The 18,596-nt window shown below is 32.1% G+C and overlaps 1 protein-coding gene across 17 annotated transcripts in view; it reads left to right on the top strand.

Moving 5' to 3' along the window:
- Positions 1-11,922, top strand: part of LOC148625062 (RNA-binding protein Nova-1-like) — a 33,425-nt gene extending 21,503 nt beyond the window's left edge. For 8 of the 17 annotated variants that reach the window (XM_088568290.1, XM_088568285.1, XM_088568292.1 and 5 more), the window contains 3 exons: positions 1,390-1,547; positions 2,476-2,629; positions 2,900-8,077. In XM_088568290.1, coding sequence (XP_088424416.1) covers positions 1,390-1,547; positions 2,476-2,629; positions 2,900-4,107 — 1,520 coding nt within the window. In that variant the 3' untranslated portion in view covers positions 4,108-8,077. Of the gene's footprint in view, positions 1-1,389; positions 1,548-2,475; positions 2,630-2,899; positions 8,078-9,710 lie in introns of those variants that run through there. The other 9 variants (XM_088568291.1, XM_088568286.1, XM_088568288.1 and 6 more) reach the window with 3 other exon arrangements.
- The last annotated feature ends 6,674 nt before the right edge of the window (positions 11,923-18,596 follow it).

The raw sequence follows: 18,596 nt of genomic DNA, 5'->3' as shown, positions 1-18,596 counted from the left end.
CTTTCATTGAAGACCCGTAGGCAGCCTTGGGCTGACATCTTTCATTCTGGATGTGGTTGTTGTTGCTTTGTCATATTCATCATATCCATTTTCCTTATATGCATGTATGACTTATATTAAGACCTTAAAAATGCTTGTTGTGTGTTAATACTAGTTAACCAAAGAAGTTATTGTCTACAAAAAGGAAAGAAAAAAATAAAAATAAAAAAACTGCTTTCAGACCCACCTGGTGACCTATCCTTATTCTGGTAGCAGGAAACAACCTAATAATAATTGTTTTGGCTTAACTAATAGACATTTCTGTGGATTTACATTATAGGGGCACTTTCTCTTCTGTACTTTTTCCTTTCTCCTAAATTAATAAACCTCTTACTATATTGCACATGTACAATCCACAGAGTACACACAAAACATACACCCATGTTTTGTATATATAGTTTCTGCCAAGAGCAATTATACTTTACCTTACATAACCTGTATAGAAATGGGTGTCTACACATGAATGATTGATATATAGTATACCTGTGAGGTCTACACAGGTAAATACCTTTGATCTACCAGATGAGGATGTTGATCTTTTGTCTGACATTTGGTCAGATATCTTTCCCCCATTTACTGTATGTTGAAAAAAAGTGAATATCTTCATGTACCATCACAAACTGGGTTTTTTTGTGTGGGAAGGTTTATAGAGTGAGCAAATAAGTTATGTTTTTGTTAAGAGTGCTCATTTGAAGTCATTTAATTAATGATACAAAGTCTGCAGTAGTTACAGATAAATGTACAGGGGATGCTTTTGTTGAATCAAATGACCTCAATGAAAGCACTAATGAGATACACCCTATGGTAGCATAAAACCTAGCCATGAAATATATATTTATGCAAGGTAATAAAAACCTTAACCATAGGTCTGTTTTACTATAGAGGTACTAGGTTTTACAAATCACTAAATATAAAAATTATAATGCATTACCAAGGAATCATGTTAGAAATCAATAGAGAACAAATCTACAGAGACAGTTTGAAATCACACAGATCTTTGGATTGACGAACATTATTGACCTGATCATGTAGAAGTGAGAACTAATATTAGTAACATTGTCTTGTCGAGGATTTCCTTGTTTGATAATTTTGACTGTTATTGTACATGCATTTAGATGAAGGGTAAAGAGGGTCATGTCTATTTGGTTCATGTGACCCCATCACTTTTAAGTCAGATGATTAGATATATAGTTGTTGTTTGAACCATACTGAACTTGACTTTATGGTCTATTAACACTAATTTATGCCTCTATGATTCAAGGCAGGATACTGTAGTCGTATGAGTTAGGCTCTAGTACATAGCAGTCAACTTATCTTTTTTTTTTACAACTTATCTTTCTTTTTTTTTAGCCACAACAGAAAGAGTATGCTTAATCATGGGTGCCGTTGATGCCGTCAGAAGAATACACACATTCATCATGGAAAAAATACGAGAAAAGCCAGACCCCAACCCCAAACTGGAAGAAACAAATAAAAACTTTGAGCGACACAGACAGGTTTGTAATGAAGTAATCTATCGTCCAATTAACATGGTTTGATATCATTATCATTAATAACATCAGCTGAGGAAATACCCTAACTGGGGGTTGGTACTGGTAACAGATTGCTGTTAATGCAACAAGAACTGGCTTGAACTCATCAATGCAGGAATTTATGTTTGGGATATGAATTCGGCAACAATCAAGATTATTTCATGCAATGGTTGGTTTGACGTTATCTAATTTTGATTTCCTCAGTGATAAACTATTGGGCTTTTGAAATGGTTGTGAGATAGCTGTTTTAATTTACAGATTATAAATGCTATCTCACAACTTATAAACTCATTATAAGTTTCAGGTAAAGTTGCAAAAAAGTGTAGTTTTCAGTTCAGATGGAATGAAGTGTTGATAAGCTCTTGTAATTGATTCAATATGCTTGAAAATAAGACTATCAGTTTATTTGGTGGGAGTTTATATTTCCAGTTTGTTAGGGGATTTCTTCAGCATATCATCTTCATGTTCATTTGTTAGTTGGATGAACTTTTCTTTGTTATTCTCCAAGACATGATTTTTTTTTTACCTTTGATGCCATATGTAAAGACCATTATGCTTAAGTTAGGTCCTTCATTAGGCATGAAATTAGTTCTATGCAACTTTACTTCCAAGTTTCCAAAAAGTAGTAAGTAGTAATATAGATGGATAAATGTATCAATGTAGAACAGAAACAAAAAGTTCCTTTTCAAAATGATTCCAATCTTAAACAGATGCAATGAATTAAAAAAATAATATGTCAATTGAAACAATCTATATAATTTATATTCTATTGGTATTGTTTCTATAAAACTTATTTTAATGTATTAGAAAATGAATATTTTATGATTAATGCTTTCACATTCTACTTTTGAGTAACTGCTTTAGCAGAAATATATGTACCATAACAAGATATCAATTTGTACAGGTGAAAATATTGGTACCAAATAGTACAGCTGGAATGATTATAGGAAAGTCAGGAAACTACATAAAACAGATTAAAGAGGAAAGTGGTGCATATATACAGATATCACAGAAATCTAAAGAGATTAATTTACCAGAAAGATGTGTCACCATTGCAGGTTAGTTATTAGAAATAGTTGGAAAACAATGGAATAAATAATAAAAAAAATATTGATAGAAATATGGTTAGGTATTGAATTTTAATGTTAGTCCATTTTCAACCATTGAGTACTTTGAGAATGCAACCAAAATTCAAGTTGACAATTTTCAAAGTCAGCACATGATAATTAAAATAATTATCGGTTCATATGTATTGTAAAGATGATTTATATATTATAACTTTGCTGACATAAAAAATTTGAAGTGGCATCTCTGTTCTTATTTTGTAGGTGACATGGAAGCAAATAAAAAGGCAGTAGACTTAATTTTACAGAAAATTGTTGAGGATCCTCAAAGTGGAAGTTGTCCAAATATAAGCTATGCAGATTATACTGGTCCCGTTGCAAGTGCTAATCCTACTGGTTCCCCTTTTGCAAACCCAAATGTTGCACAAAACCGTGGACAAGAAATGGTTGTTAACACAACTAACTACTCCAATCAAGGTGCTTTTGGAATCGGAATAAATGGAAACACAGCTTTTGGCAACAGCTTAGGGAATGGGATTACGAATCTCAGTTTAAATGCAGCATTAGGGGCACCAGCAGGTCACATGACCAGTGCTGCTCTAGAAAACTTGAAAATGACACTTCGTGGACATGGGTACTCAGAACAAGCAACAGAGGACATCAGTAATGCTATGAATACACTGGCTAACTATGGAATTCTAGGAATGCTTTCTATGAATCAGATTCCTGCAGTCAATAATGTGGGGACAATTTCTAACATGAGTCAACCAACTGCCGGTGTTGCTGGCATTCAACCAGCAATGCAGCCAGGAATAAACTTGAACTCTTCTTTAGGAGCTCAAGGAGTTATTGCAGCCACACCTGCAAGCTCAGCACAGAATAACAATTCATATCTTAATACGAGCAATAGCTCAACTGGTGCAGGGAGTCTCTTCGGACCTGTTGGAAGCGGTTCATCTGGTCTAGGGAGCTCAGGATCTACTGGAGCTGGCTCCAGTCTTTTTGGAAGCTCATCGCCAAGTATGGCAAATGAGAGGTATGTTGGTAGCCCCATGTTGAATGATTCTTTTACAGGGGCTACAAGTTTCGCTAGCACTCCGACTGCATTTGCCACACCAACCATGCAGACTGACAAACCGCCAAATATAGCACTTAATCAAAATTCTTTCGGTTTGGGGACTAGCATGTATAGTCCAACAGAAGACAAACAACAAGCAGTCAAGCAAGATTTGGAAGTTGCAGAAAGTATAGTTGGGGCTATATTAGGTCCAGGAGGCAAGGGAATTGTTGAATTACAGCAGTTTACACAAACCAACATCCAGATTTCAAAGAAAGGAGTATATGTACCTGGCACAAGGAATCGAATTGTCACAATTACCGGTACACCCAATAATATAGGTAAAGCACAGTATCTTATTCAGCAACGTATACAACAGGAAGAGCTGAAGCGTGCTAGACAAGCATCTCGTTAATTGACATTAGCAGCTTTAAAATTTCCCTCAAGAAATGAGTTGTTTATTTAAAAAATTTTATTAAGTTAATTTTATGATGGTTTATGAAGTACTGTGTTAAGGCACCCATTTGTGATTATCTTTTGTAGTTTTCTGAACATGAATTTTTCAACAATCACCACTCACAGGAAATTCGCATGTGCGTTTTTGTTTTAAAGTGTTTTGTTTTTTTTTTGTTAAGTTCATGAATGTTTTATAGTCTTTCGTGCCCAAGTTATGGGCTTTTTAAAGAGCATGTAGGAAGCATATTTAACATTATGTCTTTGTTATTGTGTATATAGCTAATGGTATGGAGCTAAGCATTCATTGTTATGGGAAATGAGTTCATTAATCAGGACAAGTCTATGAGCAGGATAGGAGACTTGTTCCATAGGAAAGATTTTCATTTGTAAAGGAACTGGAGACTTGGTCTGAAAAGTTATAGACCAAGGGAGATAACTCTTGTTATACATTATCAACCAAAGTTTTATTTATTATTCATGATAACGCAATGAATGCCTTGGCTTGTTTTCGATATGGGCTGATTTATTTGCATGTTAGGAAGACATGATCGGGGTGATATTTTGGTTATAATGTTTTATTTTGGAGTGAATGATTGTTCCCCTATTTATATTGTGATTAGGAAGACTTATACAATATATTATGTATTGTACTAGTATATGATTATATACAATATATTAACTTTTAGAGAGAGTGACTGATTTGTTGACATAATGTTTAGTCAGATTTGATTGTTATTATTATTTTAACTCAAAGTTGTTAACAGTTTGTATGTATATAATATTTATTTAGATTATTTGTGTATACCCATTACTACACCTAAATACATTGTTTCATCTTTTTTGTTGAGAATATGAGCTGATTTCAGTTATTTGCCATAGATTACAGGAATTTTTCTGTTTTGAATAGGGAATCATGTGTCAAACAGCCAAGTCAAACTAATATGTTGGAATGTTGTTGTATGTGAACATATGTTACTGAAATTGATTTTAGTATCCCAGAAAGACTGAGTCATGATATGTGACTGTAAGCTAACAATACATGTACTTAGTCATATTACAATTGTAACCCATTTGTGTTGGGTATGTAAATTCTAATTTTTGTTATAAAACCAGTACTTTTTAACCATATAGGTTTTTATTACATGTGACCATGAACCTCACAGTTTGCCCACGTGGTAGGAAAGCACTGTCGGAAGGCAAATGGTTGAAACTGGTTCATATATCAAGAGGATAGCTCTCTTTAAGAAATTATCAGATATTTAATGAATTACAGTTAACAGTAAATAAATGTATCACCTAAGTAAAGTCATGTTACAGTGTAGTATTCTATGTGGTCTACTTAGGCAATAATAGATGAAATTTCTCACATCGTCTGAACTTTTAAATTTTGGAAAAAGGAAAAAAGGTGAATGCTTTCTCTTGTATGATTCATTGTGATAAATAAAAAAAAAATCAATTGTTTTAGCCAAGAAAAAAAAAAGAATCATTAATTTTGTTCAGTGACATCTGTTATTTCTAAAGAGGGGTATACTTCTGTGAATTTATTTATTTATTTATTGCATAACACTACATTATATCATTTTGACTAGTTATAGGAAAGCAAATTAGAAAAGATATACTTTCTGGTTCTAAAGCAGGAAGTTGAAGATAAATTTCACAGCTTTCTTGTTTGTGCTAGCTGTGTTTGATATTGTTCAGTGGAAGGATAGATGTGTGCTTTACCTGAGTAACGGGTTTAACTAGTTATTATTATTATATATATATAGATATCTATATTTTTTTCTTTCCTTTTCATTTTTTTCCGTGTGACATGACTTAGTATATTTTTTTCAACTTCTCTCACTTAGGTTCACCATTTACACTCTTTTTCTTCTCTCTTAGCTTTCTTTCTATGAGTTTTTGCTGCCCAGTGCTTGTTATTACATAAAAATTGTCATTGTTCAGCCCATTGTGTGCAAAGAAGTCTTTCAGAAAAATCCCGTGTTTTTTATCATAACACAGAATTGTAGCATGCTAATTTTGTCACCAATATATATGTATTTTGCATCTTCTACTCAGAACTCAACTTTTTCTGCATTTTCACCCCATTTTTGATAAATATTTCATCGTGGCATCATCAAAAGTCATGGGTTTTTTCTTCGTTATTTCAAATGATGTGCCAGCTACGAAGTCTTTCAAATAATTACCCTACTTTCAGAAAGAAAAAACTTTTTCATTTATTATTATTTATTAGTGTGTGGTGACTAGAATGGAATGACTTTGAATTAATCAACATGAAGAGATTTGCATAACTTAGTAATTTTGATTTTTTTGTAAAGGGTGTGTTCGTGTTTTGGTGACCAGTTAGTTTTTTTATGATGCATTGTTCCATAGTTTTTTTTTTCTCATAAATTTTCATATCTTCACCAATTGATAAGTGGGTGCTTTGAAATGAGAACTGTGATAACTTCAATGAAATTTCACGACAGACAAAGAAATATTCATTTTCCCATCTATTTCACGACAGATTGCAGTATCTTCTAGGTACTGAAAACACCACCACCCATTCATTTGTACATTTTATGCAGGATATTTTCTAGAAATGAAGCTGTTAAGGATAAAGTATATGCAGTAGTTGGTCTTCCATGAGAAGTCTAAAATATCTTACAAATCTCCAACAAGAAATTTATGAAATTATTCTTTTCTGTTAAATGGAAAGACTACATTGTTGAAAAAACTAATTTCATTTTTTTTTTTAATGAGGGATGTTTTCAACAGAACTTTTACTGTGTTGACCACTGCATATAATTTCTCCACTTTCATAATCATGCATCTTCATTAAAAAGCATGACATGTTTCAAACTATCCAAGTTATTTAGTCATTCTGCACTCATATTCAGTAGAGATAAAGTCAAACATTCTTTTTAGACCAACCATCATAATATGGCAGGGATTATTTCTCCTCATCTTTAGGTTAGAATATGAATTATTTGATCTCAAACCATATTATTTTCTGTTATAAACCTTTCAATTCCACTAATGAAAAGATCAGACCCAAGTCTTTCTTACTCATTAATTAATATTTGCTTATTGGGATGTACCGCTCAACAGTGGCCTTGTTGATATTTATATTATTCAACCTTACACAAATACCCCCCAACTAGAGAGGTTGGGATGAAAGTCAAGCAACCTTATGCAGGTTATGTAATCATTATTTATTTACAGCCAATCAAATTGGTATTAATTATTCAGTGTAGGACACATACCATTTCAAAACTGGCCATTCATTGCATTGTTACTGGATCTGTGATAAAGACATAAACTTCATATTCCAGATGTTCATTAAATTTGTTGACTTTCACTTTCAACTCTCTGGTTGGTGAAGGGATTTTTTTTTCTTTATTTCATTTAGTCTAATGATAGGAATTTTTGCTAGTTACCAAAAAAGCAATTTTTTTTTCATTTTGGCTTAGAGAAGGCATGTTCATCATGTATAGTATTTTTTTTTAATACTTTTAACATGTCATACTTCTTACTGAAAATGCATTTTTATATGAAAGAGATTTTTTATCTGTTCAGCAGTTTTATTTTTGTATGTTTTAAAATATTTTTTTTTAAGAGTTACATTACATGGACTTGTTTTTGGAGGTTTAAGTCTGTTTAAACCTTTTTTTTATTTGAGTGCTACAGAGATTATTAAAGATCTGAAAAACACAACTACCATTATATGATTATGAATAATATTGAAGAATTCTAGTCTGTTTTCAAGATTAAATTGTTATCAATAGTGGTTTAATTCCTAAATTCTTAAGACATTATTAAAGCTTTGATGTTTTTATTTGGTATGTCCAAATGAGTCCTAACTGCACTATCAGAAACATGGCAATGAACTATTTCACTCAGGATTTATCTTGATCTGTGTCAGTCAAAAGTTTGAATATCAGTTTTTTTAGAAAATATTGGAGACAGTTTGAGCTGTTGGCTGACTGCTATTTTTTTTCAATTTAAATCTTTTAAACATTCTAGATGTAACTGGTACTGTGTATCAAAAACAGTTATTATTTCAGTATTAGGAGTTTGTAAAAAAAAAAAAAGAAAGGAAAAGAAACGATTTTTTTTTTCGTTTCTTATTGTTACTTATTTCATTCTAGATTTTTGTAGCTGCATGATATATAAAGTGATATCAGGTTAGATGCATGCCTCCATAAATGAAAAAAGAATCTTCCATATTATATTTAATACTGAACAGCAACAAACAATGCAGTGATACAGAATATTTTTTGAAATTGTAAACCTTGAGTTTTTGAATGATTTGTTCCACTTTGAATCTACAATATGAACAATTAAGAATAGTAGTTCATATTATCATTTAATTGGTCGCTTTCTGAGTTGTGAAGTTTTCACTTTCATATCTTGCAAGCTACAACAATCTTAACAAATTACACGTGAAATCTAGTCGACTACCTCCTGTTTAATGGGTAATGTTGTATATTGATGAAGATATGCAAATTGAGGATTTGTTGTTATTTATTTATCTATGGTACAATTGTATGATAAAAAAAAATACTGGACCCAATTCTACACCTCCTTGTATCAAAGGATTGATAATGTAGTTAGGTTTTTTTGACAACCTCATCATGAAATACCTTTGTGGAAATTGCTTTGTAAAAACAAAAAATCAGCAAATCTACCAATTGTTTTTTTTTTTTTTTTTTAATTTTCATGTGTAGATTTCAGATTCATTTTTTCGTTGTACAGTTTTAGAGTTTCCATGAACTTTTTTGCAGAGTGCTTTCTATTTTTCAGTTGAATGATTCCTTATTATATATATATACATAGCTATATTATTTATTTATGGAGTGAGATGATGAATTAATAAATGTCTGTGATATTGTTCATCCCATTTTGTAAATATTTTCTTGTACATCATGGTAGATTTTAGTTTTTATCCATTTTTCCACATTTTGCTGCATATTTCTGGTGGATTATTTAGAAATTCTCAAATCAGATTATTAGTACAGAAAGTGACTGAATGTTTGTCATTATGCATGGTTGGATTCAAATGAAAATTATGGAGTTTTTTAGTGGGGAATGGAATGAGATACTTTGGAGTGTTCATTCTGTGTCCCTGAAGCAGGACTGTATGCCACAAAGATAAAACAAAGAAATTATTAATCATTATCGAATAAATTGACTTTTGATTGTGTCAAGGTATTTTGTGATGAGGTACAGAAAGCCTATTAATTTTAACTCTGTAGTTGGTTTAGGGATTTTTTACGAGTTAAGCACAGACAGTTCTTGTTCGCAACCTTAAATGGATATAACTTAATACAACCAGGAGTACTTATTTCTACACACAGACAACACAGCAGACTTTTCAATTTTATCATCCTCAGGTTGGTCTGTTGATAGAATTACTAATATGCATGCTGTATAAACTTTCAGTTTTGGAAAGAGCCAAGACAACAAAATTACAAAATTGAAATAAGAACATAAGTGTAATGAAACTTAGTAATTCAATCCAAATTCTGTATAAATAAGTACTCTTGGCCCTTATTACATGTCTACTACATTTTATTACAGGCGGTATTTGCTTTGATATCTCCATTGCGTGTGATCAGGATTTGTGAATAGATAATAATTGGTGCAGAATGTGAGGAAACTTTGTACATAGGACTTTTAATCATGTGACTCTTGTGATTAAAGTACAATGGGTTTGAACAAATTTTAGTTCAGCTAGAAAACATTCCCATATCCAGAGATGGAAGCAGGGCAAAGAGACAGGATCGAAGTCTTTCTGACATTGATGATATTCAAAGTTCTTGTCAACTTTGATGTGATGTGCAATTTTTTTTTGTAAAAAAGACAAAAAATATGTTTAATTTAATTTATTGATTCAAAAGAATATAGCAGATTCATTGAACTTGAGCCCTAAGAGGGTTGACGGTCATTATTATTCCTCAAACTAAGTGCTGTGATAGTCATTTCATCCATATTTATTAAGAATAAGATATAAACCATTTGAGGTCATGCTTTTTGAAATGGAAATAAAAACTTGTTTTCTAAACTTTTTAAATTTTTTTATTAAAGTAAAAGAAATGTTGAGTTGATGTAATTCAAAACTCTATGCTTCCTTTTAAAAGTAATTGGAGATACAAGCAAAAAATACAGTTAAGAAATGATTGATATTGTTTTGTCTGTGTGTCTTAAATTATTTATTTTTCCTGAATTAGTCCATTTTTTTTTCTTTACAAGTAATTCTGATTCAATTTTGCATGCCTTGAAAAAAAATTTTATAGGCACAATGTTAAACTAAACAGATTCTCTTCATTTCTTTTACTCAGGGTTTGGAAAAACTTGATGAAATTGTTAATGAATTGGCCTCTGAATTTTCACAGTTCATAGAACATGGTGCAAATTATAGACTGTACAATATATTTGATCGTAAGTGGTTATTCAACTTGTATTTGTGGTTCAGAATATTCTGTTGATGGTTATTTTTGTGGTGAGTTATGCCATTAAAATATACTTGATGTGAAAGATTTTATAAACTGTATTCTTAAGTGATCATTAAGAAGGCTTATAAGATAAAGCGTTACATAACTGGTTTAGACTTGCTACAAAAGTACCCATTAATGTTTTGATCAACTATGAGTGGTGAAAGATGGTATTTTATGTTACTGAATTGCATCAAGATATTTTATTTCCAACCCCAACCATTTTATGAAGTTTTACTTTATGATTAACTTTTAATAGATGTTTTATTCCATTAGTCTGTTCGAACTAGTTGGAAAGACAAGTAAAGAATTGGTTAGTCAAGCAACCCTCCAGTAATACACCAAAAATTGAGAAATCTTAGATCTTCTACAGCAAAGCCTTATGATCTCGTGTGTCATTTCATAGGCAAAATTGTGGTCAATAATTTGACACAGTCGTATTATTATTGTACGAGTACATGCCATACATGATTTTGTTAGTTATCTTGTTTCAGAGTATAGTATTTGATTTTAATTTATTTTAAGCCATTTATTTCCTTTTGTTGTTAAATTGTTGAACAAATTTGGAGAGGAGTGTTATAGGTACTTACAACTGTGTAAATGTCTGTTTCATCTGGAAATATCAAGGTTGAAACCAATGAATGAAATGTCATCTTATGGAAATGTAGGGTTTACCAGAATAATCAGTTATTTATACACTGTTGAAGCAATGAAAGTAAATTTGTTGAAACATCAATGCTATTGTAGTGAATATGTTTGAAGAGCAACATATTTCATTAAAAAAATATGTAACAGTTTATTCTCAAAATTTCTGTTTTTTATTTCTAAAAATGTTGTTACTTTCTCAGGATTGATTTTTGAGTAACTACTGAGCACAAAGACTTTTCATCAAGTCTTCTGGTTTTATGAGTTGAATATAAGTAGAATTTTAAAATATGATGATTGACATATTTCTGAACACCTCCTTATGATTTGGCTACATGCTTGAAAGTTCTGTATTTAGTTTTATTCAATTGTAAGATTTATATTGACCTGTTTTAATTATCTCGGTTTGTGTTAAAGAGATTGAGATACCTCTACTTGTTACTTATTTGTTCTTTCTATTTTATTTTATTATTGACAAGTGAGAAAAATTGTTTAGAGTGAATGTATGGAGAGCATGTTCTAGGAAAGATATTTACAGTTAGTTGATGTTGTGAAAAAGGGAATTTTATGTAGATATGATTGCAAATACCACTTACAAAATGAATTAAACAGATTTACACAAGAAAAGTATCTAAATAAAAAATTGGGCTGAATGTTGTCTTACTTTATTATTCCTCTGTACCACTCACACCCATCAAACTAGCTTGGATTGTTCTTAATTGTAGCAGGCTTCCTGTTTTATCTCTTAAATTGTATCCAGGAATGTACCTTCAGCTCTAGTGGTATCAAGTAAATAATTTACGGTTACCAAACGCTTTTAGTTTGTACGGGTATTTTCTTGATATACATGTTCATCTTGGAATATAGGAGGAAGTTAATCGGTGTTTTGGTCGTATGATCGGTGAAACGTGGTAGTGTGTCTTTGGTGTGTCCGTTGCCTCTTTTAATGCTGTCACAGCTACCTTCTCGTCTCCTTGCCTCACGCATGAAAAGGTACTGTTTTCCTCTTTCGAAAAACTGCGTTGGGCCTACGTTCTCTGAAAAATATTCTTACAAGGAAGAAGTGCTATACAAATACAGTAAGTCGCTACAACCATCTAACCCGAGTACTCATTGAAAAAATGTTATAGACATATTGAAATTGATATACGATTGTATTATGGACAATTATATTATAAATTGATAAAGCTTTTTGGATACCAAGTTAACAGCTAGCATAGAATCAACACTTCGGCAAGTTGTAGGTTTGCACATTAGTGAACACTGATACTTGCAATAAAGATCGAACAGCAGTAAAATAGCCTTGAAAATGGGTTTACCAATCGTTTTCATTCGAAATAGGAAAAAAAAACAAATGCAATGTATTTTTAGTATTGATTCGTTAGGATGCATCAAAAGTCCTAGGATTTTGATTTTTTTTTATAAATCGCAGATCTAGGAAAAAAGACAACGGGTGGTTTCAGTGTTTATGTGTACATCTTAAACTTGTGCATTCTTGTATGTAACATTTTATAAATACATGATCACAAATTACCAACAAAACTCCCGTCACACAGTCAGGCTAGAGAAATGTTACATTACAGAAAATACAAAGAGCAACATTTGCCCTAGATTCAACTTGTTAGTACAGACATATCAATAGACCCTTTTGTGAAGTTAGTGCGCATGCTCAATATACGCGAGGTAGGGCTTGGATAGAACAAAAGAATTTTCCTAGCGGAAGTGTATATTGAGCATGCTGTACGCATGCTCATCGACTACCCACCGTTAGGACAAAATGGCCTATAATGAAGGAAAAGCTTCGCCGAGCGCAGTATGATACGACCGCGGTGGTCGAACCCTAAACAGTTGGGGCAAGTATGGGCACAATATTAGTTCTTGACACACTTAAGCATAAGGACTCACAATTTATTACATGACTAGACCAAAAATAGAGAAGCTCTGGAAGAGCCAGAAACGCACACCTGGCAAACCGTGCCTAACTAACTAAGTAAAGGAATCATGCATTAAATTGTTACCATATTTTACAAAACAAAAACAAAAAATACTGAAAAAGAGCATATATTGATGAATGCTGTAAGTTCAACTGAGTACCTAAGGCACTGTAAAATGATGTTGGAAATGTCTTCTAAAGGTGTTTTAGAACCTCCGGAAACAATGTGGGCAGGGGTCCCCTATACCCTGTTATCCAACGGGTCTGAGGGGGCATTAGCCTAGTACAAGTTTGCTGAAAATAACATAAAATGATGTTAAATCACGGCTATACAATATTTTTTATCGTCACCATTCAACCGAGGAGTCCATGTTTACAATATAAATCTAATATCGTTGAAAACAAAGCAAGTATAACAATTAGCTGGAAAATGGCCGCCGTGAACGAACTTTCGTGAACACCATCCATATTAGAACCCAGTGTTTCCTAATAAGAAAACCAACAAAAAAAAAATCATTATAATCCGAGAAACTGGTGAAAATGGTCGCAAAATGGCCGCCTAAAAATTTCAATACTGCCAATCAACTCAGAATAGCATGTTTATCTTATGAGTAGCTTTCATCTACATTATTCTTCTATAGTTGAGGAAAAAATAGCAAAAAGAGCATTTTGACCTCTATGTTCTATTTTTAGAAACAACGGCCATGTTTTTCGACCCATGAAAATTTTTAATGACTAGTTTGTGCAGGATATCCTAAAACAATTATCCCGACTTTCATTAAATTATGGTTTCAGAGAAGATTTCTAAAGTTGTACAAGTGAAAAGCAAAAAAAAGACATCTGTCTGAGGCCGTAACTTCCAACATCAGGCGACGAATCATTGTGAAAATTTTGTTATAGGTCTGTCTTGTAATGGTGATACATTACCCAGTTTCCGATTCAGGCACTGAGGCTAGTCACAAGACTTTATAGGCCATTTGCATTAGTACGCCCCGATATTTATGAATATTCATTCCCATCTGCTTAATCTGGTTCATAAACTGGTTACCTGTCAATATCATAAGCGACCCAAAGATCGCTACAACATACATTTTTGAAAACATATCATACACATGTCTATGCGTGTTGTTTGCTTGTATCAGTGTGGTGGAGTGGATATTTTGTATATTACAGTTATTATTTTTATTTTTGTATTTCTAAATAAACAAATAAATTTACTTAATTATATGAATTGTGTTCATTCTTGCTATACATGTATTATACTGTGTATTGCATTCATTGTCATGAATGGTCAGAGATCATTCCATGCCTCAGTGATTCCATTACTAGTTTACTATATGTTGATTTCATGGTTGTGTGCATCTTTATAGCAGGTGCTCTCTATTCCTACAGTCTTAGGTTTTATCATTCTATTTTGGGAAACTCTGATTGTTTGTCTTTTTATTGGTTCATTTTGGTCATGCGTCACATTTGGAGGGAAATTCTATTGTTTCTTTCTCTTGACAGCCAGATTTGTGATTGATTGGCAGACATATTAATTTCTAGTCAACTTTATTAATTTTCTTTGGTTTTCTGCATTTATTTCTAATGGACAACTTTTCTGTACTTAAGGTTAGTTATCCTTTACTTATGTTCTTGTCTGTAGTTCCATATTCCACAGTTTTATGAGTGTTGTATGTAAGATTTGTATAAATGGCCAGAGTGTGCGATATCTGGGTGAAAGTGCTGTATACAATAATAAAACACATAAGAGTATCAAAAATCATTAATCTTATTGATAAAAACAGTTAAATATTGTTTAAAATACTTAAAATCATAAAAAGGCTAAATTTAGAGATCAAAAGATTAAAATAACAGATAAATCATATTTTTCATTATAAACTCGTTAACTTTTGACTATAATATGTTCTAATAGGTAAATGTATATAGTTTTATGTTGAATATTGAAAAAATCAGAGAGTACTCTAAATAGACACAGTACTTATGATAGTTATTTTCTTATTGATGAGCTGATGATGTAGATCCCACATTTGTAACTATTTTTTCTGACGAGAAGACCTTTGTACCATATACGTGGTAGGTTGTGTTGCATGTTGTTATTTATATGTATTTTTGTGCTAAGTGTAGTGTTTTCAGCATGATTTGCTTATATGTGCATTTTAACTGCTTATTTGTCTTGTCAATGCATATATTTTATTATTAACTTGTATTTTCAAAAGATGTGCATTATTATCTAACAGATGTGCTTATTTTTGCTAATAAATTACTTTATGCAGTTTATATTTGATAATATTGAAAAAAGTAGAGAACTAGCACTATTTTCTATTGACTATGTGACATACATGTAATTTTGGCAGATTTGCCTATTTGAGTGCTAGAGTTATCTTTCTTAGTACTGATTATATGTATTTTACTTGCAGGTTTACTAGTATATAGTTATACATTGTTACTGTTGATATGATTGGTTGGAAATACAATACACTTCTTGAATCAACGCCTTGAGTTTTATTTACCCCTAAATGGTGCTACAACTACTAGGTTACATTAGAATGGGAAGTTTACATTAAAAGATCAAATGATCGGTTAGCACTGAATTTATGTAATATTACCCAGTTTCCGATTCAGACACAGGCTTCGTTACAATTGATCAGTACACCGATATCTATATATAGCCATTCGGGTCATAACGGTTACGAAAGAGTACCCAATAATATAATGGCAGAATCACCCCCCCCCCCCGATCTTAGGGCATATCGCATTTGTACCATTTCAGATGTTTACAGTATGCCAAAATGAGTGACAGTGAATGTTTGACGATTAACGACTTTGAAGATTTCAATCTTTGATTTTGTAAAATGTTCTTTGTGCGGATGTGACCGTTGATTTACCGATTATGACAATAGCATGCAAATAGTTTTTAATCACCACTGGTATATTCACGCTGCAATGAAAGATGGAAGTTTAGCGCGCTGTAAAACCTAGATTTAACCCACCATTTTGTCTGAAGTGCCTGTACCAAGTTAGGACCATTGCGGTACCAGCTGCTCCGGTGGTGTAATATCTGCTTTGCCAGATTTATTTTGGAGTTGACTTTATTATAAATTTGATCAGTGTTTGGTGATTGTGTTGTTACCCTTATTTAGTAACAGCGGTCATGTTTTCTTTCCACCGATCAAAAATCCAAACGGTCATTTTGTGCAGAATACTGTAAGAAACAAACACACCAACTTTCATTAATTCTGTATATCAGAATTTGGTTAAACCTAAAGATTTCAGAGATATATGCAAAAAAAAAACAGCTGTCTAATCCCTATGTTATATCTTTAGTAATGACAGTGGTGTTTTTTTCACGGATCAAAAAATCCAAACGGTCGTTTTGTGCAAGGTACTCTAAGGAATAATCATGCTAAGTTTCATCCAAATCCATTCTGTAGTTTCAAAGGAGAAGATGTTTGACAACTGTTAACGACGACGATGACGACGACGGACACTAAGTGATGGCAATGGCTCACATGGCTAACGGCCAGTTGAGTCAAAATGTCGATGTTTTGGGATGTGGCCCCTTTGACACTTTATAACTAGATAACTGTAAGAGATATCTCTGAACTCAGGTTGAAACATGCAGGCAGAGATTTTTATGAGAAATCCAATAAAAAAATATTTTGAAATCGGATCAAAAATAAAAATGCAAATTTTTTGGTTGTGGCCTTTTTGATCCCCTATTACACAAACGACCAAAACACACAGAATCTGCTGTTGTACTTGTTTATCAGAATGAAATAAGGAACACAATAAAAAATAATCAAAATCGAATTATAAAACACCTATTTTTATCATTTGTTTTCCCTTTTTTTCTAAAACGGTAGGAGCAACTAAGTCCAAATTAATTAGGAATCTTCCTTTACTGGTTGGAAGATTGATATCAAAATTGCAGAACAATTAGTCAATTTTCGATCGTACAAAAATACAACCGATGCACTGTTATATGTCAAACAAACAAACCAACAAAGAAAAAAGACGATGAATCTTTTTTCGACTAAGAGAAAAAAATTAAATACTAATATTGATTTGTATCTATTTACATGTTAATATTGCATTTTGCATTTTCTTATAACTGTCTATTAAAATGAAAGACTCATTATTATTCCAAGTTATCATTTTGGCCGAACATGAGTAACATTGTAGCTTCAGTTGTTCAATAATGACGAAACTTTGTAAACTTGTAGTCTGAGTAAGTTCAGAATTACACATTACAATTTAACTGTAAAGTTGACTGTCGTTTTATCATTTGGGGCTTTCATTTATGTTTATGTTTTTTTTATTTCTTTTCTTTTGTTTTTGCTTTTGTTATTGTTTTGTTTTGTGAAATGAAAAGTAAACAGACTAAAAAAGATCAAAGTTCTTAATACAAAGAACGATGGCGTAGACACAAACAGAAAACACACAGAAAAAACATAAAAAAAAAAAACAATTGAAAAACACACAGTGGAATTAAAAGCAGGTAATGAATACAACTATTATACCAGAGTTCACTTCTTTTTACCAGAAACAATCACCTATTTCTCTTCTCTTTTAATTTCGGGAAAATTTAAGCAAATTAGAATAACCAAGATGAATATCGTCTGGAATATACCAATCATATGGCGGAGATAAACATACATTATCGACCAGCAAGTTAACGCAGTTCTTTCATGTTTGTCAAACGACCTTTCAAGTTTGTTTTCCACTCCTTAACATCATTTATTATGAACTAGTGTGTGGTATGAATCCAGAAATCCAGAAGTAAACAAATAGATAAATGCAATTCTCTTGCGAATTTATCCATATGAATGGTATTTATTTCAAAGGTACATAAATGCATAAGCCGTCACTGGAAATAATACTGCTTTGTTCGTTGAAGAACCTTCAATGATCGAAGGAAAACAAAAACGAAAACATATAAAACACCAAACTTGGCTTGAAGTGTATACAGCTAACTGTCATTTCTTTTCAGCTCCATAATTATACAGAATTTAAACTTCTAAGAATTAATGCTAAATATAAAATAACAATAAATGCATCATTTTATCAGAGATCTTATAGTCCACTATAAAATCCTTAATTTTATCATAAAAATCAACACTGAACAAGCGTGGTATCATGAAAAATATTTTTGTATTATAAAAAAAGCATAATTTTGTATGAGCAGCTCAGCGGGTGTTTCTAGAAAAGCAGGGGACGATTACCCTATCGGTGCAGCTGGTCCATGCTCTGAGTTTTTAGTGGAGTCCGAGTTGCTCATTTGCTTTTGTTACTTTGTATGTATGATTTTAGTTACTTTTTGTTCTTTGTTGTGTATGTCTTTTTTTTTCCATGTCTTGTCTTTTCCCTGGATTACATTCTTTTGATTATCGC

The sequence above is a fragment of the Perna viridis genome, chromosome 2, assembly GCF_037379345.1.
Source record: "Perna viridis isolate PV_CMFRI_1.1 ecotype Kerala chromosome 2, ASM3737934v1, whole genome shotgun sequence".
Lineage (NCBI taxonomy): Eukaryota > Metazoa > Mollusca > Bivalvia > Mytilida > Mytilidae > Perna > Perna viridis.
Note: the sequence above shows the minus strand (reverse complement) of the source record. Positions and strands in the feature narration are given on the sequence as shown.